We start from the raw sequence: 19,667 nt of genomic DNA, 5'->3' as shown, positions 1-19,667 counted from the left end.
TATTACAGCAACCAGTGTGCAGCCTTAACTGGCTTTTCGCTCATTTGGTTTGTAACCCCCCCCCCCACCTGGGTCAGTTGCTCAGTGTGATGCCAGCAGCCAGCCACCAAGGTCACCACCAGGTGAAGAGAATCGTTAAATTTCCCAGCAGCACCCCGTCTAGTTGATGTTTGGAATGACTATCCCCCCCACTCCAAGTTAATATCCAGAAAATTAACAGAAAATTGCTTTTTCCAGCAATTTCCCGAACATTGCAGGTGCGCGGTTTTCTGTGTACTATAATGAGATCACTACACTTCTGCATGAGCCCTGACTGACTTGATAAATACTGGACACTAATGTCAGTGTTCCTTGGCAGGGAGGGGGTGGTAGGTCTGGTCCTCCAGCAGACAGAGGATAGGTTCACCGTGGTCTCCAACACTCCTTAGCAGCAGGCTCTCCGATGATCATAGGCCCCTTACTGCTGAAATGGGCCACCTCACAGAGAGACCTGTCAGCAGAAACCAGCTCTCAGCAGATATAAACTACAGGTCATGTGACCTTCCTGTGAAATACATAATGAGACCTTGAAGCCCACTGCATGCATTTAATGATCTTATATCTGTGCAGACAGTGCTGCTAACACACAACCAACGCGGTCCTGAAAAACCTCACATTCACTAAAATCCTGAACTAAACTGCACATATCCAATGGGAAAAATAGGGCTACGGCAATGTGACTCCACAACAAGCTCATGCCAAACAAATTGAATCGAATAATAAAACCAGTGATATCAATGGCCACTAATGTAATTACAGTGCTACCTCAGAACTTGAACTTAATCCGTTCAGAACTCTGGATCGAATCCTAAAAAGTTCGAGTTCTGATCGAATTTTCCCCATAAGAAATAATGGAAAACCAATTAATTGGTTCGCGACCCCAAAAAATTACACCGAAATATGTTTTCTTTAGCATTTAAACACAAAATGAAACAGATAAAACAAGAAGAGCATATACTGTACTAAACACATCTACGCACATTTATCAAAACAGTTTTAAAGTAAGAAAATAAATGTATCCAAACAATGTGTCCTGCGCCCCGATTGTCCGCTCCTTCCGTGTGCCACGCCCCCTCGTTAACCCCGTGTGGAATCCCTGTGTGATCAGCTGTTTCTAGTTGTTGTCATTAGTCCTCTGTATTTAGTCCGCATTTCAGTTTGTTTCCCAAGTCCGTTCATTGTATTGTCCGTCTGCGTTTTGCCTGCCTTACCTGTAATTAAACCCAGTATTCCCCGATACCCTGATGTCCGCACCTTTGTCTCCATTCCGTCCCCGCTCGGCATGACAATATTATTATAATTAAATGTATCAATGGTTTATTACATTTACATTTACAGCATTTGGCAGACGCCCTTAGCCAGAGCGACTTACATAAGTGCTTTAAGACTCCACAATGAATTTTTCCCGATACTAGCTCAGTAAAAACCAAGGCTATGAATACCATCGATCTAATACTCTGTTGGAAAAGTGCTTTTTTTTTTTTTTTTTTTTTTTTTAGTAATGCAAGTATAATGCCAGAAGTGCTAATTCAGGTATTTCTGGAAAAGGTGTGTTTTAAGTCGTCTTTTGAAGACATTCAGTGACTCAGCTGTTCGGACATCTAGGGGGAGTTCATTCCACCAACTTGGTGCCAGAACAGAGAAGAGTCGGGAGGTGTGTCTTCCTTGTGCCTTGAGGGGTGGTGGGACCAGTCGAGCAGTGCTGGAAGATCGGAGAGATCGTGGTGCAGTGCGGGGTGTGATGAGGTCTTTTAGGTAGGATGGAGCCAGATCATTTTTGGCTTTGTATGCGAGCATCAGTGTTTTGAATCTGATGCGGGCAGCCACAGGAAGCCAGTGTAGGGAGCGCAGCAAAGGAGTGGTGTGGGTGTGGGAAGGTTGAAAACAAGTCGAGCAGCTGCATTCTGAATCAGTTGGAGGGGACGAATGACGCTCAGTGGTAAACCCGCTAGGAGCGAGTTGCAGTAGTCAAGGCGGGAGATGACGAGGGACTGAACGAGTATCTGGGTAGCCTGTGTGGAAAGAAATGGACGTATCCTTCTGATATTAAACAGGAGAAACCGACAAGAGCGGGAAACGTTGGCGATATGAGAGGAAAAGGATAGACGATTGTCCATGGTAACCCCAAGGTTGCGAGCAGAAACCGAAGGACGGATCAGGGAGTTGTCGAGGGAGATCGCAAGGTCCAGGAGGGGGGATGAGTCAGCAGGGATGTACAGCAGTTCCGTTTTACTAGGGTTGAGTTTCAGTTGGTGAGCGGTCATCCAAGATGAGATATCAGCTAGACATGCAGATATCTTAGTGGAGACATGAGTGTCTGAAGGAGGGAACGAGAGGATGAGTTGAGTGTCATCTGCATAGCAGTGGTATGAGAAGCCATGAGAGGATATGACCTCACCAAGAGATTTGGTATAGAGGGAGAACAGGAGTGGGCCAAGAACTGAGCCCTGAGGGACGCCAGTGAAGAGACTACGTGGGGTAGATGTGAGTCCTTTCCATGTCACTCTGTATGATCGGCCTTCGAGGTAGGATGCAAGCCATTGCCAAGCCAAACCACCAATGCCAAGACTCCTAAGGATGGATAGGAGAGTCTTGTGGTTAACCGTGTCAAATGCTGCTGATAGGTCAAGAAGGATGAGGACAGATGACAGCTTAGCTGACCTAGCAGCATGCAGCTTCTCAATTACTGCTAAGAGGGCAGTCTCTGTGGAGTGAGCTGCTTTGAAGCCAGACTGATTAGGATCCTGGAGGTTGTTCTGAGAGAGGTAAAGAGAGAGCTGGTTGTAGACTGTGCGTTCGAGGATTTTTGAAAGGAAGGAAAGAAGAGATACTGGTCGGTAGTTGCAAGTGTCCGAGGGATTTAGAGTGGGTTTTTTCAAGATGGGAATGACCCTGGCTATTTTGAATGCTGTTGGTACATGACCGGAAGTTATGGAGCCATTAATGATAGTGGTGATGAAGGGCAGAAGGTCCAGAGAGATTGTCTGGAGCAATGTGGAAGGGATTGGATCCAGTGGGCAGGTGGTAGGGTTGGAAGATGAGATGACTTTCATGATCTCATCAACTGTAAGACTGGTAAACTGGGTCAGTAAGGGGGAAGGGAAATCCTGGGTGTGTAGTGTAGTGGATGGGGAGGGAGAGAATGTCTGGCAGATTTCGCCAATCCTTTCGTAAAAGAAGGTGGCAAAGTCTTCAGCAGTCAGGGAGGATGGAGCAGGAGGAGTTGGAGGGTTGAGTAGTGATGAAAAGATATTATGGAGTTTACGGGGATCATGTGAGGATAGCTCAAGTTTTTCCTTATAAAAGGCAGTTTTAGCTGCAGTCACATCCGAAGAGAATTTGGATAGAAGAGTACGGTAGGAAGACAGATCTGCATCAAGTTTAGATTTCTTCCATGTCCTCTCTGCTACCCGCAATTCCCTTCGGTTGCTGCGCAATGCAGCTGAAAGCCAAGGAGCAGGGCGATTTTTCTTGGGGTTAAGAGACAGTGGGCAGAGGTGATCAATGGATGAGGAAAGTGAGGAGAGAAGAGTATCAGTTGCAGGTTCCAGTGCAAGGGAGGAAAAGGAGTTAAGGTCAGGAAGATAGGACAGGGTGCAGGAAGCAACAGATGAAGGGGAGACAGAGTGGAGGTTTGGTCTAGTGGGTGAGAAATGTTGAAAGCCAGGATTGGGTAAGACAGGAAGGGTGATGGTAAAGGATACTAAGTGGTGATCAGAAATGTGAAGAGGAGTAATGGTGATGTCGGTGGCTGGAGAGGGGCGGCTGAAAACCAGGTCGAGAACATTACCTCCTTTGTGTGTTGGAGAGCAGTTGTTGGATGTCAGAGAAAAGGAATAGAGAAAAGGGAGGAGACCAGAAGAAAGGAGCTTGTCATGGGGGAGATTGAAGTCACCAAGGAGAATGAGAGAGGAGCTGTCAGTGGGGAAGAGACTGAGGAGAGTATCCAGCTCCTCTAGAAAGTGGCCTAGGGGGCCAGGAGGGCGGTAGACAACAATGATAAGTCAAACCGTGTCAAAATATTATTACTAATATTAAAATAATTAATAAGAAATCTTTATTTTTAAATGTATTTTATAATAATAATAATTACTGTTACTGTCTATCATTGTCTAAATGTATTTTTACTGTCTAAATATATGTATTCAGCTAGTGTAAACATGCACGATGCTATCACAACGAATGTGAGGCTGAGACTGAAGCATTACCCTTTGTTTCCGCTGAGAGATGTGCCGCGTGACTCATTTCCCCGTGCGTACAAGTTATCTTAGGTTGGCGTTCACGGTTTGACTTCTGAGTTCTAGGTAAATTTTTTTCGAACTGGTTGGTTTGACTTTTAAGAAATTTGAGTTCTAATGAGTTCGAGAACTGAGGTACCACTGCATTTTAAATAATAATATACCAGTAAATTATATCAACATCTCTTTTGGGTTTTATAAGTCTCACGAGAATTGCCTAGTAACAGCTTCAGCCAAACGCGCCAAACTCACTAACGTGTCAATTGCCGAGGGTCGAGTAGAGATGGCTAAAACGACACTTCAGGAACCATTTGCTGTATTTTCTTACTCTCACTAGATGGCGCTCTTGGTTTGCTTGGGGCATGTTTTGAACCCTTTTTTGAACAGAGAGCACCATCTAGTGGGGTCAGAAAATACAGCAAATGGTTCATGATGTGTCATTTTGGCCATCATTAGTCAGGAATAGAGCCGCCCACCATGCGGCCGGGCATGCACACAGCACAAATACATTGGACTGTGGTATGCCCATCCATTTGGATAGTATTTGACCTCAATTAATGCCTTTTGCCCATATGCAGACAAATTTAGAAAGGTTAATATTACATAACATTAAAGACATAGGAATGGGAGAGGGAAAGGAGATGCGGCCGTTTCTCCCGCCCCTGTCGATCGATCGCTCCAGTCATACGCTGCTAATTCTGTCACTTCCACAACTGAACTGAGCTGCCGTTATTCCACTGCCACACCATTTCAGCAACACCAGTATTCCATGTTAAATTAATATTGCCCAGGGGTAGAGGGCAATGAACTGAGCAGGAGACGAATGAGAAAGGGGGGTGGGGGGGATTGGGCTGCTCCACAGACACGTATAAAAGAGGGCCCCCCCTACATCCTCTCCCCCATCCATCATGATGTCACCCACTTAGGTGGAAAAAAAAATTGTATCTTATTGATCTTCATGAGGAAATTCTCTTTTTACCTACCCCATCTTGCTCTCCATAGGTGAGAGCAAGCTTGGCAGCGAAGGGGGGAGCCACAAATGCCTAACCCCCACGTGACAGATCCAGGTGCGTGTGGGGGGGAGGGGGGGGGGCTGTTCTGCTCTAGCTCTCCCACAGCAAGCGCTGACTCACGCTCCCCACTTTGATCTCCCACTGCCGGTGTCAGCCACCTCCAGCCCCCCAGCAGCCTCACCACACTGCCTCCGCCGCCGTAGGAAGCCGCAGCTTTAGCACTGGATCGCACTGGATAGTACAGCAGAAGCCTGGATCGCAGTGGCCTGCCGGCACTTGGATGGGGAAGCTCCGTTCTAAAGCAGGAAGCCCACTCAAGGTGAAACCAACGTGAAAGACCCTCTGATTTAACATCCATATCTAGGTCAGAATGACCTCTGTCAAGGCTGTCTAGTCTAGCAACTCAAGTGATTATCAGGTTAATTTAAATTCAAATTGTAACAGCGGCCTATTTATTAATTTTGTTTATTCATTTTCACCCTCAAAGTGACTTGTGATGTTAATTATTGACATTTTTACCTGTTTTGGGAGAAAAATGTCACTGAACTGTCAGATCTTCAACCACTGCGCCACCTGGTGGCTCTAATGTTTTTGAAGAAACCTTAAATAAGTATAACGCAACTGCAGTCATGGAGCAAGAGTTCAAATTAAGGTCAATAGTTACTTAAAACTAAATGATCCACAAAGAGATAGGCACCAGGGTTGACTGTATATCAGAGTTTGGGTTTAACTGAGTAAACGGCACCCCCTACATATTTATTGGTGTGAGTTGGACACTCCTGACATGCAGTGTGTGGCTCAGAGGGTTAGGACCCCTGTGGCCTGTACTACGAAGCGGGGTTACTGGTTTATCGGGGTAACTTGTTGGATTTAAGGTACCACAGTTTAAATGGACTTCATATTCGTTCACTTACATTTTGCCCAGACTACCTTAAATCCGACAAGTTACCCCGATAAGCCAATAACCCTGCTTCGTAGTGCAGGCCACCAATCGGAAGCTCACTGGTTCAAATCCCAGGGTTGGCAGAGTGGTGTCACATAACCACAGTTACTCCAGGGACAGCCTAAAAGGTCTTTTTCACTGAAGGATATGGGTGCTGTGCATACCATGGCACTTACACCAGAGCCCTCGTGCAACCACTAGGCAGAAGTCGTGAAGGTACTTGCATTTGGACATGAGTTGTTTGTTAAAAACCAGGTGCATGCCCTTCCAGTTCTGCAAAGGTTATCTGACAGTCCCATTTCAGTAATGATCATATGGTTAGTGGTGCACCTACGTGGTTATTATGACCGGTACCGATAACCGATATATTACAGTCTCATATGGGGAGGTGAGGTGAAACTTGGCAAGCTTGTCGGCAAGATTGACCTTCAGGTCAGATTTTAAAATGAATTATAGTAGTAGTAAAAAATAAATCGTGATTCACCTTTTATCATGCTACCCTCCTGCTAAGATAACTTCTCCATTCACTTCCATGGACTTCCTATTGGCTGCGCCAACAATATGCCAGGTCCTGGGACCCAAAAGTTCAACAAATTTGAACTCTGGGTTCAAGGTCGGCGAGCCACATGATAGAAAGTCATAGAAATGAACGGGTTTCTGCATGCAGGAGAGCATTTGCTGTGTTTGGTGAGAAAGGGCCTTCTCAGTCGTCAGTAATTATATAGAATATCCATATAAAGAAGACATATGCCTCCCTGAGATGGTCTGGATTCACCAGAATAAGTGTCAGTGAGGACCATAGCGCCCACTGGCCTGGCACAGTCGATCTCTACCCCAGCAGAGTCAACCTTCCATCAAGGGAGCCATGTTGCAGGGTACGAAAGGCCCCATCACTGGCTGACAGGAGATAATGGACAGATCGCTTCTGCTGCAGTAATAAATGGCTCCCAGTTGGCCTTCTGTCAGACCAAAACATGAAGGGCTGCAAGATGAAGGCTGATTGGACCAGGGATGAAGTAGCTAAATGCTTATTGAGGGATGCAAATGTGTATGAGCTTCACTTACTGTAGGTTACAACTGAGCCCTTTTGGCACACTGGCAGCAGCTACAATCATGTCACTGTCCAAGTTACCTGACATACACAACCCCCCACTGATTTCTTTAAAAAGGAAAAAAGGAGCTTTGAAATCGACATTCCCCCAAGACTTCAGGCAGTAATCATGAGAAAAATGTGCCAACAACTCCCTTCCAAGCACTATGAAAATGTCTCGTCTTTGGTCTTCCAACATGCAGTGCAGCGAGAACTTCACAGCGAAACAGGGAAAACAAAATAAAGCAAAGGGAGTCAAAGCAAAGTAAAAACAAGCAAAAAAAAAAACTACAGAGAGGCTAGAAAACATCATTTTAAACATACAAAACAAAACGAAGCAAAACAAAAAGCAAAGCAAACAAAAAGAAGCAAAGTCAAAACAAAGGCAAATGAAGGCAATAGTGAGGGTGTAAATTTTCATGAACCCACATAATCAGGACTAACCCTTTTGGAGCAATGTAGGCCATACTGGTCTGATGTCAAAGTTATCGAGAAGCCAGTGAAACCTGCCTGAGGCCGACACACGGTCCGGTGGCTAAGCGGGTATTTGTAATCTGGGGGGACCTGCAGTAATTCACGCCTTACTGAAAGGGACACTGAGCCAGCTGGGCCATTTGGAAACAGCAGGTACCCGTCTACCACCCACACCTGCAAACATTGCCCTGGACTCTGACAGACAGAGACAGGGAGGATGGTCACAGAAAATACTCTGGAACATGAATGAGCATGTGGGGGGAGGGGGGCGTAAGCACTGTAACATCCAAGGTTATTTTTTTGTTTGTGTGGAGATTTCCTCCAGGTACTCCTGTTACTTCTGACTACCCTAAACGAATTGCTGAACAGTTTAACTGATGACTGCATTGTCAGTATTGTGTGCATGAATGGGGTGATGTGTAGCTCAAGCGTATTAGGACACTGTGCCTATGATTGGAAGGTTGCTGGTTCAAATCCCAGGGTTGGCAGAGTGATTACATGAGCAAGGCCCTTAACCCCCATTTGCTTCAGGGACGGTCTGTCCCTGTTTTCTCAGTGGCTCAGCTGACCGTGGTTCCTGAAAATGTCAGTGAAAGCCTGAATGTGTAAGGCAATGTGCTCCTCTGCTATGAGCTTCCTGGGCTCAGAGTCACTGTGGCCCATCCTGGATAAATATCATTATGGAAGATGGATGGATATCATGATAGAAGGAAAAAGGAGGAAAAAGAGCAAGATGGAGAATCCCTGCCGCCTTCATCCCCAGGGCAGCTGTGAATGCGATCGCTACTGTGATCGCAATCTGTGAAGCAGCGATTGTCACGCTTCTCCCGCTAATGGATAAACGGAAGAGAAAATGTAACTTTAATTACCTGTTGGTTGCAAATTTAAAACATGTTAATCACATCTTACTCAGCCCGCCAGCCTTCATTTGATAAGTGGAACGGTGAGCTTTTCTTTCGTCTGCAAGAACTGTTATCGGAATCAGCTACCCGGCTTAACGCCAGCTGTCATAAAAATTGGGGATCTCTCGGCCATATGAGAAGACGTGGAAATGAGGCAGATACTGGAGTCTGGATGAGGAGATTTCTGTAAAGGATATCTGAGGTGCTGCGGGGCTACAGTAATATCCTGAGCCACCCTCCAGGGCTGAAAGAGGCGAGCTGGGGGAACTGTGGGATGGCCTCTAATTAACGAAAACAGAGGGACCTGCGGCCACTGGGGCGGCTTGTACCAGTGGAGGAGGAGACCGACAGGGTTAAACCCGCCGGAGCGCCTCGTAGGACACAGACTGGACCACACATGATCCACTGAGAGTAACGCAGCCAGAACAGCACTGGCAAAGGGCAGGGCTCTTATTCTGAAATATTGGCACCTATTTCTTTGTAGAATAAAAGTGTTTAAATTAGAGAAGCGTAACAAATGTGAAAGCATATAGGCTGAAGGTGTTCCATGTAAGCCTTCAGAAAAACAGCTCGTATCTGGGTTTCTGCCCCAGGCATAGTGCCCAGTGTCTGACTGTGCCAACATCGTCCACAGCAAGTGTCCCAGACTGCCTTATGCTGCCCCAAGTGTGTGGCTGCATCTGCGTGTACAGTGTACATGCATCTGCCTGTGTGCGTCTCTGTGCATGCATGGGCCTGTGTCTATGTGGTGACTGTGTGTGTGTCTGTGTCTGCGTGCATGTGTCTGTGTGTGTGTGTGTGTGTGTGTGTAGATATGGTGCGCGTGTGTCTCTGTGTGTGGTTACAGTGCACACAGTCACCCAAGCAGATCAAATCTGTGCCCAAAGAGCAGAAAGCAGATGTCAGATTTTAAAGGACGATGGAAGGCAGAGAGAGAGAGAGAGAGAGAGAGCAACCCACGGCAGCTGTCAATCGGCGAACTGCTCTCAAAGCAGGGAGCCTCACCAGAGCCGCTCGCAGACCGAGCTTCAAGGAGCCGGTGGGGTGAGACAGACACGCTTTTACAGACATGGTCTTTGGGACACAAGACCCCGGGGTAACCATAACACAGGTACAGTGTTTACCACAGAACAGGGACATAAGACTTAGATAAGAAATCTGATCAAATAAAAGACGGCAGTAGTGAAAAGAGCCTAGCAGCACCGTGCTAGACGCCCGCAGTACAGGCACAGGCCACACCCATCTGGCCACATTCAGAAGGTCAGAGGCCCAGACAAACAGGCACAGGCCTCCCTGTCTCCCTGCACACGAGCAAAACACAGTAATATAGATACAATATAAGAGCTGCTTCCCATCTACCTGCCTGCTACCCCACTGCCCCAAAGAGAAAAATAATCCTATAATCCCCGGCCGAGAAAACTTGGCTTTCACTTTTCGGGTTTTATCCAAATTGGTTGGATCTCGGGGCTCGGAGCTACGGACAATTTCAGGAAGCCAGCGTGTGTGGCAGCTGTATCGTCACAGTCCTGTAGTGGGATCGCACACGATCGGACCTACGCTTCACTCTGAGTGTCCAAATTCCGATCGGCCTGCTGAAATCCCCCCCCCCCAACCCCCCGCTGAAGCGGGACTGACAGCCGGCAACTCACATTGTAAAGGATGTCCACCCAGCCCTCCATGGTGATGCACTGAAAGACAGTGAGCACAGCGAACAGGATGTTGTCGAAGTTGGTGATGCCGAAGTTGGGGCCGATCCAGTACTCTCTGCATTCCGTGCCGTTGGGGCACGTTCTTGCTGGGGCCTCGGTACCACACGGGAATTCCTCTGCCCGCTCCTCTGTAGACACACACACACAGACTTGTAATTATATCTTTGTGGGGACTCGCCATTCATTTCTATGGGGAAATCTCTAATCCCAACATGACAAACTTAACCCCTACCCAGCCCTAACCTTAACCAAAAGTAACCAAACAAAATACAAGACTTCTGGCTTTTAAACTTTTTTGATTGCATTCACAGATCAAATGGTCCCCAACACATAAAAAACAGGTTTTTACTACATTGTGGGGGACATTTGGTCCCCACAATGTAATATAAACGTAATACACACACACACACACACACACACACACACACACACATGCATATACACAGAGCATCCAGTTTATGACTCATTCTGGGGCTTTTTAACAGAGGGAAGACCATTTGCAGTTCTGACCGTCCCCCCCCCACAGCCAGCTCCTAAAATAACCGCACGCGCCACCTTCAGCAGCGACTTGTCAGCACCTCTCATGCCACCAACACGCACCGGCAGCCAAACGTGCAACGCCCCCCCCCCCCCACACACACAAACACACACTTGCCCATACAGTAGAAGTGCCTCAATTTGCTCCATTAACTCCTGCCTGACAAGAATCCCCTCTCCCTCCTCAGACGTCCCCATGAGGGCTTATGTTCCGGGTCGCAGAACCCGGCTCCGGGGCCAGGAGAACCGGAGAATCGAGATTTAAGCAAGGAGTGTTGAATCAGACAAACATAAGCTGCATTTATTCCTTTTCTGAGATGCAAAATACTTACTATTAACATAAAAATCCCTCCCTGTCAAAGGTTCTGCATCCTTTAGAACCGCTGCACGCTCATGACCTTCTGTGTGTGACGGAGGATATTCAGCTGGCTTGTCGTCGTCATTTTGAATCTATTCTGCTTTGATTTAGCATCTTCCCAACACGGTCGCCCCTAAGGCACTCAGCTCTCTGATTTGATACAAAGTCAGAAGGGTATGTCAGTCTGGACAGAGACTGACGTTATGCACCTTTGACAATCTGTGTGGGGGGAGAAAAGGGCAGGTCACCACGGCAGAGAGGAGCCAGAAACTCCCACGGCGGATACAGGAGGAAGCACCCCCAGCATGATCAACTTATATAATCCAGGAATGACTCTGACACAGCACCGTTAAATTGAGCTGACCCCCGCCTTCTGTAAGTACTTGATAAAGATTGATGCTTAAGTCAATACACAGAATCAACAGCAGCTCACCCAAGGATCTGCCAAAGTTTTATACAATAATAAATATATTTGCCCTTTATACAAATACTGAATTCTGTGTTTCTTTATCTTATACAGATACACATGCATATATATATATACATAAATGAATACATACAGATATTTGGGGTCAGAGTGCATAGATCCTTAAATCACAGTCAGAGTGTAATACTGCATATAGCTCAAAATCACATCCAATCATAGATTTTAATTGCAGTACAACAAAGCTACAGAGGTAACAGTGTTACAGTCAAACCTCCCAGATGGTAATTATTTGTCAGATCGTAATGGGTGACGGGTGAGAGGTCTAGAGGTCAAAAGTTGAATTCTGCCATTTCCTGGCAATTTAATCGCAGCCCAAGAAAAAGCCTGATAACGTAAACTCTGACACAGCAGGTACCAGCTGTCAGTGGCTGTCCGGAGAGAAATAAACATCACTAAGCACAGGGACCCATGGATAGCCAGATAGATGCTTTGCTGTAAAAAGGAAAAAAAAATGATTCACTGAAGGGGGATAAAGAGCAGAGCTGAAGTACTGTGGCTTATGATAGGCTGACAGGAAGTGAAAGGCGATACAATCGGAACAAAGCAAACAGCCTCGCCTGAGGTGAGGATTCCTGTTTTCCCCCCAACCTGTCATACATGGTTATGAGGCACATCTCAACCAGCACGCTGTCATCTCGACGAAAAAACTAAGCCCTGAATTGTGTGGGAGTGGGTGTTTGGATAAATATCGCACGAACCGGCAAATCGGCTTAGCGGTGGCTGGCCCAGAGTCCACGCTTACGTGACACCGGCTTTGCAGGGGATGACAGCCATCGCCTGGGTGTCTCCAACAAACCCAAATGGTAAAAAAAAACACCTGATGATTTCTGAGATGCTAGTTTGTGAAGACCCTCCCCAGAGACCCAACAGAAAAGCATCGTAAAAGGACGCCTCAGTCCTGAATTGCCTTAAACCCCTCCATAAGATAGGGGGCACAAGAGAGGCTATAATTCACACTGAGCATCCAACCATATTATTCAATAATATGTTTTGAATTGGTGAGTGACAGGAGAGGAGGCAGTCCACAGGCCAATCAGCTTTCAGCCCCTGTGGTCCCGCCCCTGTTAATACCCCTGCATCTACAACCAGGTAGCTTCTTAATAGGGGTGTGGCTTGTCGGCTTGTCACATGACTTATAACAATCTAGGTGGCGATGTGTTTTTTTTGTACTCCTCATTAAATCTAATTGAATGTCTAGGTTGGTTCGGGTGGTGGGGGGGTACATGATGCAGAGTGGTGCTATACAGCAGCTACACCCCCCTGCCCATGACTCAGCCACGCCCTCGTGCGGCGGTCACAGTCCCACAGCCAGACCTCGCTGGGTCAGTCCTGCATCTCAATGCCAGGTTCTGACAGCGAACATCGAACATTGACCGCGGCCAGCAACCAGTGACTCAGAAACTCTGGAGAAGGGTTCAGGAAACAAAGCACTTAATCCGCCCACGGTCAAACCCTGAATCCCTAATTGGTGAGTAATATCTAAGCCAATAACTGCTTAAGTGAAAAAATGCACAGTTTAATAACAATGTCTAATCCCACAGCGGCACCCTAAAGGGGAAGCTCTGGACCTAGAAATCTGTACTTCTGCTCTCAGCCCTCTCACTCGGAGGCCTCTGGCTTTTTAAACAAATTTATAACAGGCTTCTGCCTGCCTGCCTTATCTGTGCATTAAAAATGTTGTCCTGCAAACAGCCGTGTCTCCCACACACAAAATGCCCCCCAGAAAAAGGACTGAACGGGAACTAACAAAAGGGCGACGAGGCTATGATGTCCATTTCCTGCTCTGACTCAGCGCAGATAAACTGTTTATATTTAAAGATGAACACTTAATGTGTCATCTAATATCTACCCTGTTCTTTTAATAGTCCATTGCTATTTGTGCTGAATGCTTTTTTATTGTTTTGTTACAAAATATTCAGTGCGATAAACACTGAAAAGCGCACATCTAGTATCTGAGGGATAACAGATCGCAATACACGTCCCACACGCGCACAGACACACACTCACGGGTACACAGGTCTGTCCGTTACCATATTTAGCTGCTATCAGTATGACTGATATTCTGGAGTCACGTGGGGGGAAAAATAAATAACTGATGTGCAGAAAGCTTGGAGGTGGAGTCTCCTCCTATGTAGCACCTGTGCAATTCCACTGACACTTCATCCATAAACCAAGATCATCAGGGTCTGATGGATTTTAAAACCGGAGCCTTCGCTGGTCATACAGGTGTGTGTAATCTGGGGGGCAGAGCGGAGGGCAGGGCGGAACCGTACTTGTGTCTAACTTGAAGCAGGTATGGTGGAACTTGCCCATGTAGAACTCCACGCCGATGATAGCGAACATGACGATGGCGAAAAAGAGCAGCAGGCCGATCTGCAGGAGTGGCACCATAGCCTTCATGATTGACTTCAGCACCACCTGCAGGCCTGGAGGTAGAAGAGCAGGTTTCACACATTGACAGAGGCACCAACAGAAACACACACACACACACACCAGGCTTTTGAAGCTCATAATCTGCTTTACTTCATTTGGTAACCCAAACTGTGCTCCTGTCCATTCCATGAGTTTCAAGCTCATAAACGTCATGAACTTCAAATGAACTTGGTGATTCTCTTGGTGTCTTTGGCCGTGTCTTCGAGAACATGCTTCCTACATTCTCCATGGGCGCTATCTTTGCCTGGAAATTACCCGGAGCAGGGGGATATAGGCCATGGAAACATGACTAATCTCATCTTTCCCTGGAAAGAAGCGATGGCTTCAGGAGAACTGTACAGACAGTCTCCATGGCTCCCACGCCATGGCAACCACAACACCCAGGACTGGATGGGTTGTAATTACTTGTATGCCTCTGAACACCCTTCCCAGAAGCCTTTGCTCTCAGTCTAGCAAAGCTGCAAGAACCTACATCCCCCCACCTAAGCTTCAGGGTCTTCAAACTCCACCAGACCTGATCAGACCTGCATCACACACTCACCTTTTTATGTATGACCTGTTCGATGAACTGAGATGACAATATGTTTATCTCGTCAATCTAAAGCCATTTTTCATACTGTTCAGTGGCTATGCTGCCCTTTAAATTAATGATGTTTAATATCTAAACCTTAAGATCAACAGTATTAAAAGAAAAAGTGATATATAATACATACAATTGTAATGTATGTTAATAATTACATTAGTTTTGTTATCTCTTTTGCAGCTTTTTGCTTAATTACAATTCTTTTGTTTTATTACATTGAGAACTAATTAATTACTGTACTTAATCTGTCCAAAACTGGCAAGTGTGGTTTCTGTTCAAACTAAACACTTAATTGCAGTAATTATTACTCCAAGGTTTTAAAGCTTTTATTTCACTGCAAAACTATTGTGCTGTTTTCCAAATTGGTGAGTCAGTGTAGCTGGGAACTGGTCGTCCTTTGTAAGTCAGCAGTGAGCCCCGTGGTGACCATTGCACATGACTTACTGGGAATCCCTGACACCAGTTTCAGTGGCCTCAGCACACGCACCGCCCTCAGTGTCCTCAAGTCAAACTGCGACCCCAAAGTAGTCAGAATCCTGCAAGGACACAAACAGTGTTTTGTTAGCGATGCCAGGTCCCAACATGAAGGGCAGCCATACCTGTGACCAAGGGGTCATCACCAAGTGGACATGTATATGAAAAGCACGGTTATGAGGGCAGTAGGAAATGGTCTCTTCCTATTGGACAAATCCCTCTGAGGACTTCCCTTCAATGATCAACTCCTCCACACCTGATTGGGTGGTTCAACCCCTCATCCAAAATGCCAGGCAGGCATTTCGATGGCTTTGAGCTTTCCGGAGGGAAAATGTTCTCCGGCTGAATATTGACCACGATAACTGTGATGAGTCACTGGTGGACAATAAATAGTAAGAATCAATAAATGTCACCAATCACTCAATCATTCATCCATTGCAATAACCTCACATCCAGTGTAGGGCTGTGGTGAGTCAGGAGCCTATCCAACATGGGACATAAGGCTGGGGACACCCCGTCTGGGGACACCCCGTCTGGGCACCAATCCCCCACAAGTCATACACTCACAATTGATCGAACAGAAACACAGAACAAATTAAAAAGATGATAAAAGAACACCTATTCATTTTCGGTCTGTTCTGCCTTTGGCTCTGTGGCGCTGACAGATAGACAGTAAGACCCAACACCAATCTGGCGACACCTCAGGACACACCTGTCCCCAGTGCCTGTGTCCGCTGGCCGCGGAAATAGACAGGAATGCGACTCACATTCCCTGGAGGTCCAAACGCTCTGGATCTCTTTGGAGAATCCTTAGCTTACAAGTTAAACGAAGGCGTACGCGTGTTTTAGACAAAAGGGCTGGAGAAGATGAGGGTACAGGCTCCCGCCCAGTATCTAGTGCTGTAGTTCTCGAGACCGGTCTTGGTCTCGAGACCAATTTTTTGTTGTCTCGGTCTTGTCTTGGTCTCGACCCTATTTGGTCTCGGTCTTGTCTTGGTCTCGGACATAATGGTCTCGATGGGATGGGGGAAAAAAGAGAAAACAGCACATCCTTACAGAACAGTATCATTACTCGCCTCAATTCAAATGCAACCAGTCAGATGCATCTACTTTAAAAACATTACATTGTATACATTTTCTCAATGGACACAGTGCTTTACAGTCCACACACTTCATACACATCGCATGATAGCGAAGTCGGCAAAGAAATGTTCCAAAACGTCACCACGCGTCACCATGTCACATGGTACAAAATCCTCGCGAGAGCAAGATGACTTGAGACAGACCGTGCAGCACAAACTGGAACCGCCTCCGTGACGACACAACTTTGCCCTTATTGGCTGAAGATTTTAGTCACACGCATGACGTTTGTATCCCAGGAAGTTCCAATGCGTTATCTGCTATTTCTCCCGAAAAGCACATAAAGCAGTGAGAAATGGTTTCAGTTCATTTACTGGTAAAATAAAGTTTAAATAAATTACATAAATGCTCTAACAGTACACGTAAGTTAGTGGTTTATTTATTGTTAGTTACTGTAATGTTGTGCTGCTTTATTTGTTTAATCGTCAGACATACCCATCAGACAGACCAATCAGACATACCCATCAGACAGACCAATCAGACATACCCATCAGACAGACCAATCAGACATACCCATCAGAAAGACCAATCAGACAGACATACCCATCAGACAGACATACCCATGAGACAGACATACCCATGAGACAGACATACCCATGAGACAGACATACCCATGAGACATGCCCATCAGAAAGACATGCCCATCAGACAGACCAATCAGACATACCCATCAGAAAGACCAATCAGACATATCCATCAGACAGACCAATCAGACATACCCATCAGACAGACATACCCATGAGACATGCCCATCAGAAAGACATACCCATCAGACAGACCAATCAGACATACCCATTAGAAAGACCAATCAGACATATCCAGACAGACCAATCAGACATACCCATCAGACAGACATACCCATGAGACATGCCCATCAGAAAGACATACCCATCAGACAGACCAATCAGACATACCCATCAGAAAGACCAATCAGACATACCCATCAGACAGACCAATCAGACATACCCATCAGAAAGACATACCCATGAGACAGACATACCCATGAGACATGCCCATCAGAAAGACCAATCAGACATATCCATCAGACAGACCAATCAGACAGACCAATCAGACATACCCATCAGAAAGACATGCCCATCAGAAAGACATGCCCATCAGAAAGACATGCCCATCAGAAAGACCAATCAGACATGCCCATCAGAAAGACCAATCAGACATACCCATCAGACAGACATACCCATGAGACATGCCCATCAGAAAGACATGCCCATCAGAAAGACATGCCCATAAGACATGCCCATCAGAAAGACATGCCCATCAGAAAGACATGCCCATTAGACATGCCCATCAGAAAGACATGCCCATAAGACATGCCCATCAGAAAGACATGCCCATTAGACATGCTCATCAGAAAGACATGCCCATTAGACATGCACATCAGACAGACATACCTATCAGACAGACATACCCATCAGACAGACATACCCATCAGACAGACATATCCATCAGACAGACATATCCATCAGACAGACATACCCATCAGACAGACATACCCATCAGAAAGACATGCCCATAAGACATGCCCATCAGAAAGACATGCCCATCAGAAAGACATGCCCATTAGACATGCCCATCAGAAAGACATGCCCATAAGACATGCCCATCAGAAAGACATGCCCATTAGACATGCTCATCAGAAAGACATGCCCATTAGACATGCACAGACAGACATATCCATCAGACAGACATACCCATCAGACAGACATACCCATCAGAAAGACATGCCTATCAGACATACCCATCAGAAAGACATGCCTATCAGAAAGACATACCCATCAGACATACCCATCAGAAAGACATACCCATCAGACATACCCATCAGACATACCCATCAGACATACCCATCAGACATACCCATCAGAAAGACATACCCATCAGAAAGACATACCCATCAGAAAGACATGCCTATCAGACATACCCATCAGAAAGACATACCGATCAGACACACCAATCAGACAGACATACCCATCAGAAAGACATACCCATCAGACATACCTATCAGAAAGACATACCGATCGTCCAATCTGTGAAGGCGGCATGCAGGTGATATTTGATATTTGCGCTCCACGTTGCGTCAGCTGCAGTCGAACGCACCCATTGCTTCTTTAAGGAAGGATGGGCAAAATTACGTCGTCAGTGATTGGCTGTTGTGCTGGCGTTCAGTAAACCTCTGCTCGATAGGCCATCGAGTTGTCTGTTCAGCGCATTCTCTAAAACGGAGCAAATTTGGTTGATTGAGTTTTATAGTCTGTGTGTATAATAGCGATCGTCCTTATTTTTTATCGATAAAAAAAAAATCGAGATCGTTTTATCGCCCAGCACTAATAGCATAGTTATAATTCAATTAAATTAGGTATTTTACATTCATTAGAGAGCACGGTCTTGGAGGTGCAAGTCAATCTGGAGGCTCATTCTCTTCAATTCAAAGCAGAGGATCATTACATAGCCGTATTCATAGCTTAACCGAGGCCTCTCTCCCTGGTATAAGAGACTTAATATGAACATCTTTCTGGTACATCCCATCTCTTTCCCTTGACGAGGTCGGATAAAATGGTTATAGGAGAGGATTCCTGAGAATATTATTTTCCATCAGGCCTAGTAACTATGACAAATCTGGGAGATTTTAAATGAGAGACATATGGACATATGGACAATATAATTGAAAAGATAACATGAATTTGATTTAACGAGTAATGACACTTTACAGCAATGCCTTTTTTCTCTACAGTTGATCTGAGTAATGTGATGTCGATTCTAGCCCTAGTCTGTTTTCGGTCTTGGTCTCGACCAGTCTTGGTCTTGGTCTCGCCTTAGTGTGTCTTGGTCTTGGTCTTGGACTTGGTCTTGGTACCCTCAAGTCTCGGCAGTGTCTTGGTCTTGATACTCTCCGGTCTTGGCAAAGTCTTGGTCTCGGTTTAGGCGGTCTTGACTACAACACTACCAGTATCTGGCTACCGAAGATCACCAGGTCACATCGGGGGAGGGGCCCTGCTACTGAACCACTGAGCCACCCCAGTTATCAATCCCAGTGGGTAAACTGGTAAATTCATAGTGGCTTTGTAATTAAGTGTCAGTCACTTAACAGATTTCTGAAATTAAAGTGCATATTAAGACAGCAATTTTATTGCCCAGCTGACACTATGCAAGAGACATTTTCCATCCACATACAGAGGTTATTATTTTACTGGAGCACTTTGGGCAAAGCAGTCTACTCAAGGATTCAACA

At 46.0% G+C, this 19,667-nt stretch overlaps 1 protein-coding gene across 1 annotated transcript in view; it reads right to left on the bottom strand.

Moving 5' to 3' along the window:
• LOC111853984 (probable voltage-dependent N-type calcium channel subunit alpha-1B) overlaps positions 1 to 19,667 on the bottom strand; it is a 117,418-nt gene that overhangs the window by 59,120 nt on the left and 38,631 nt on the right. Inside the window, exons 6-8 of the mRNA XM_072714731.1 lie at positions 15,251 to 15,342; positions 14,064 to 14,216; positions 10,349 to 10,536 (exon numbers count right to left, since the gene is read on the bottom strand). Coding sequence (XP_072570832.1) covers positions 10,349 to 10,536; positions 14,064 to 14,216; positions 15,251 to 15,342 — 433 coding nt within the window. The remainder of the gene's footprint in view (positions 1 to 10,348; positions 10,537 to 14,063; positions 14,217 to 15,250; positions 15,343 to 19,667) is intronic.

Source organism: Paramormyrops kingsleyae, chromosome 7, assembly GCF_048594095.1.
Source record: "Paramormyrops kingsleyae isolate MSU_618 chromosome 7, PKINGS_0.4, whole genome shotgun sequence".
NCBI lineage: Eukaryota > Metazoa > Chordata > Actinopteri > Osteoglossiformes > Mormyridae > Paramormyrops > Paramormyrops kingsleyae.
This window is presented reverse-complemented; position numbering and strand designations above follow the sequence as displayed.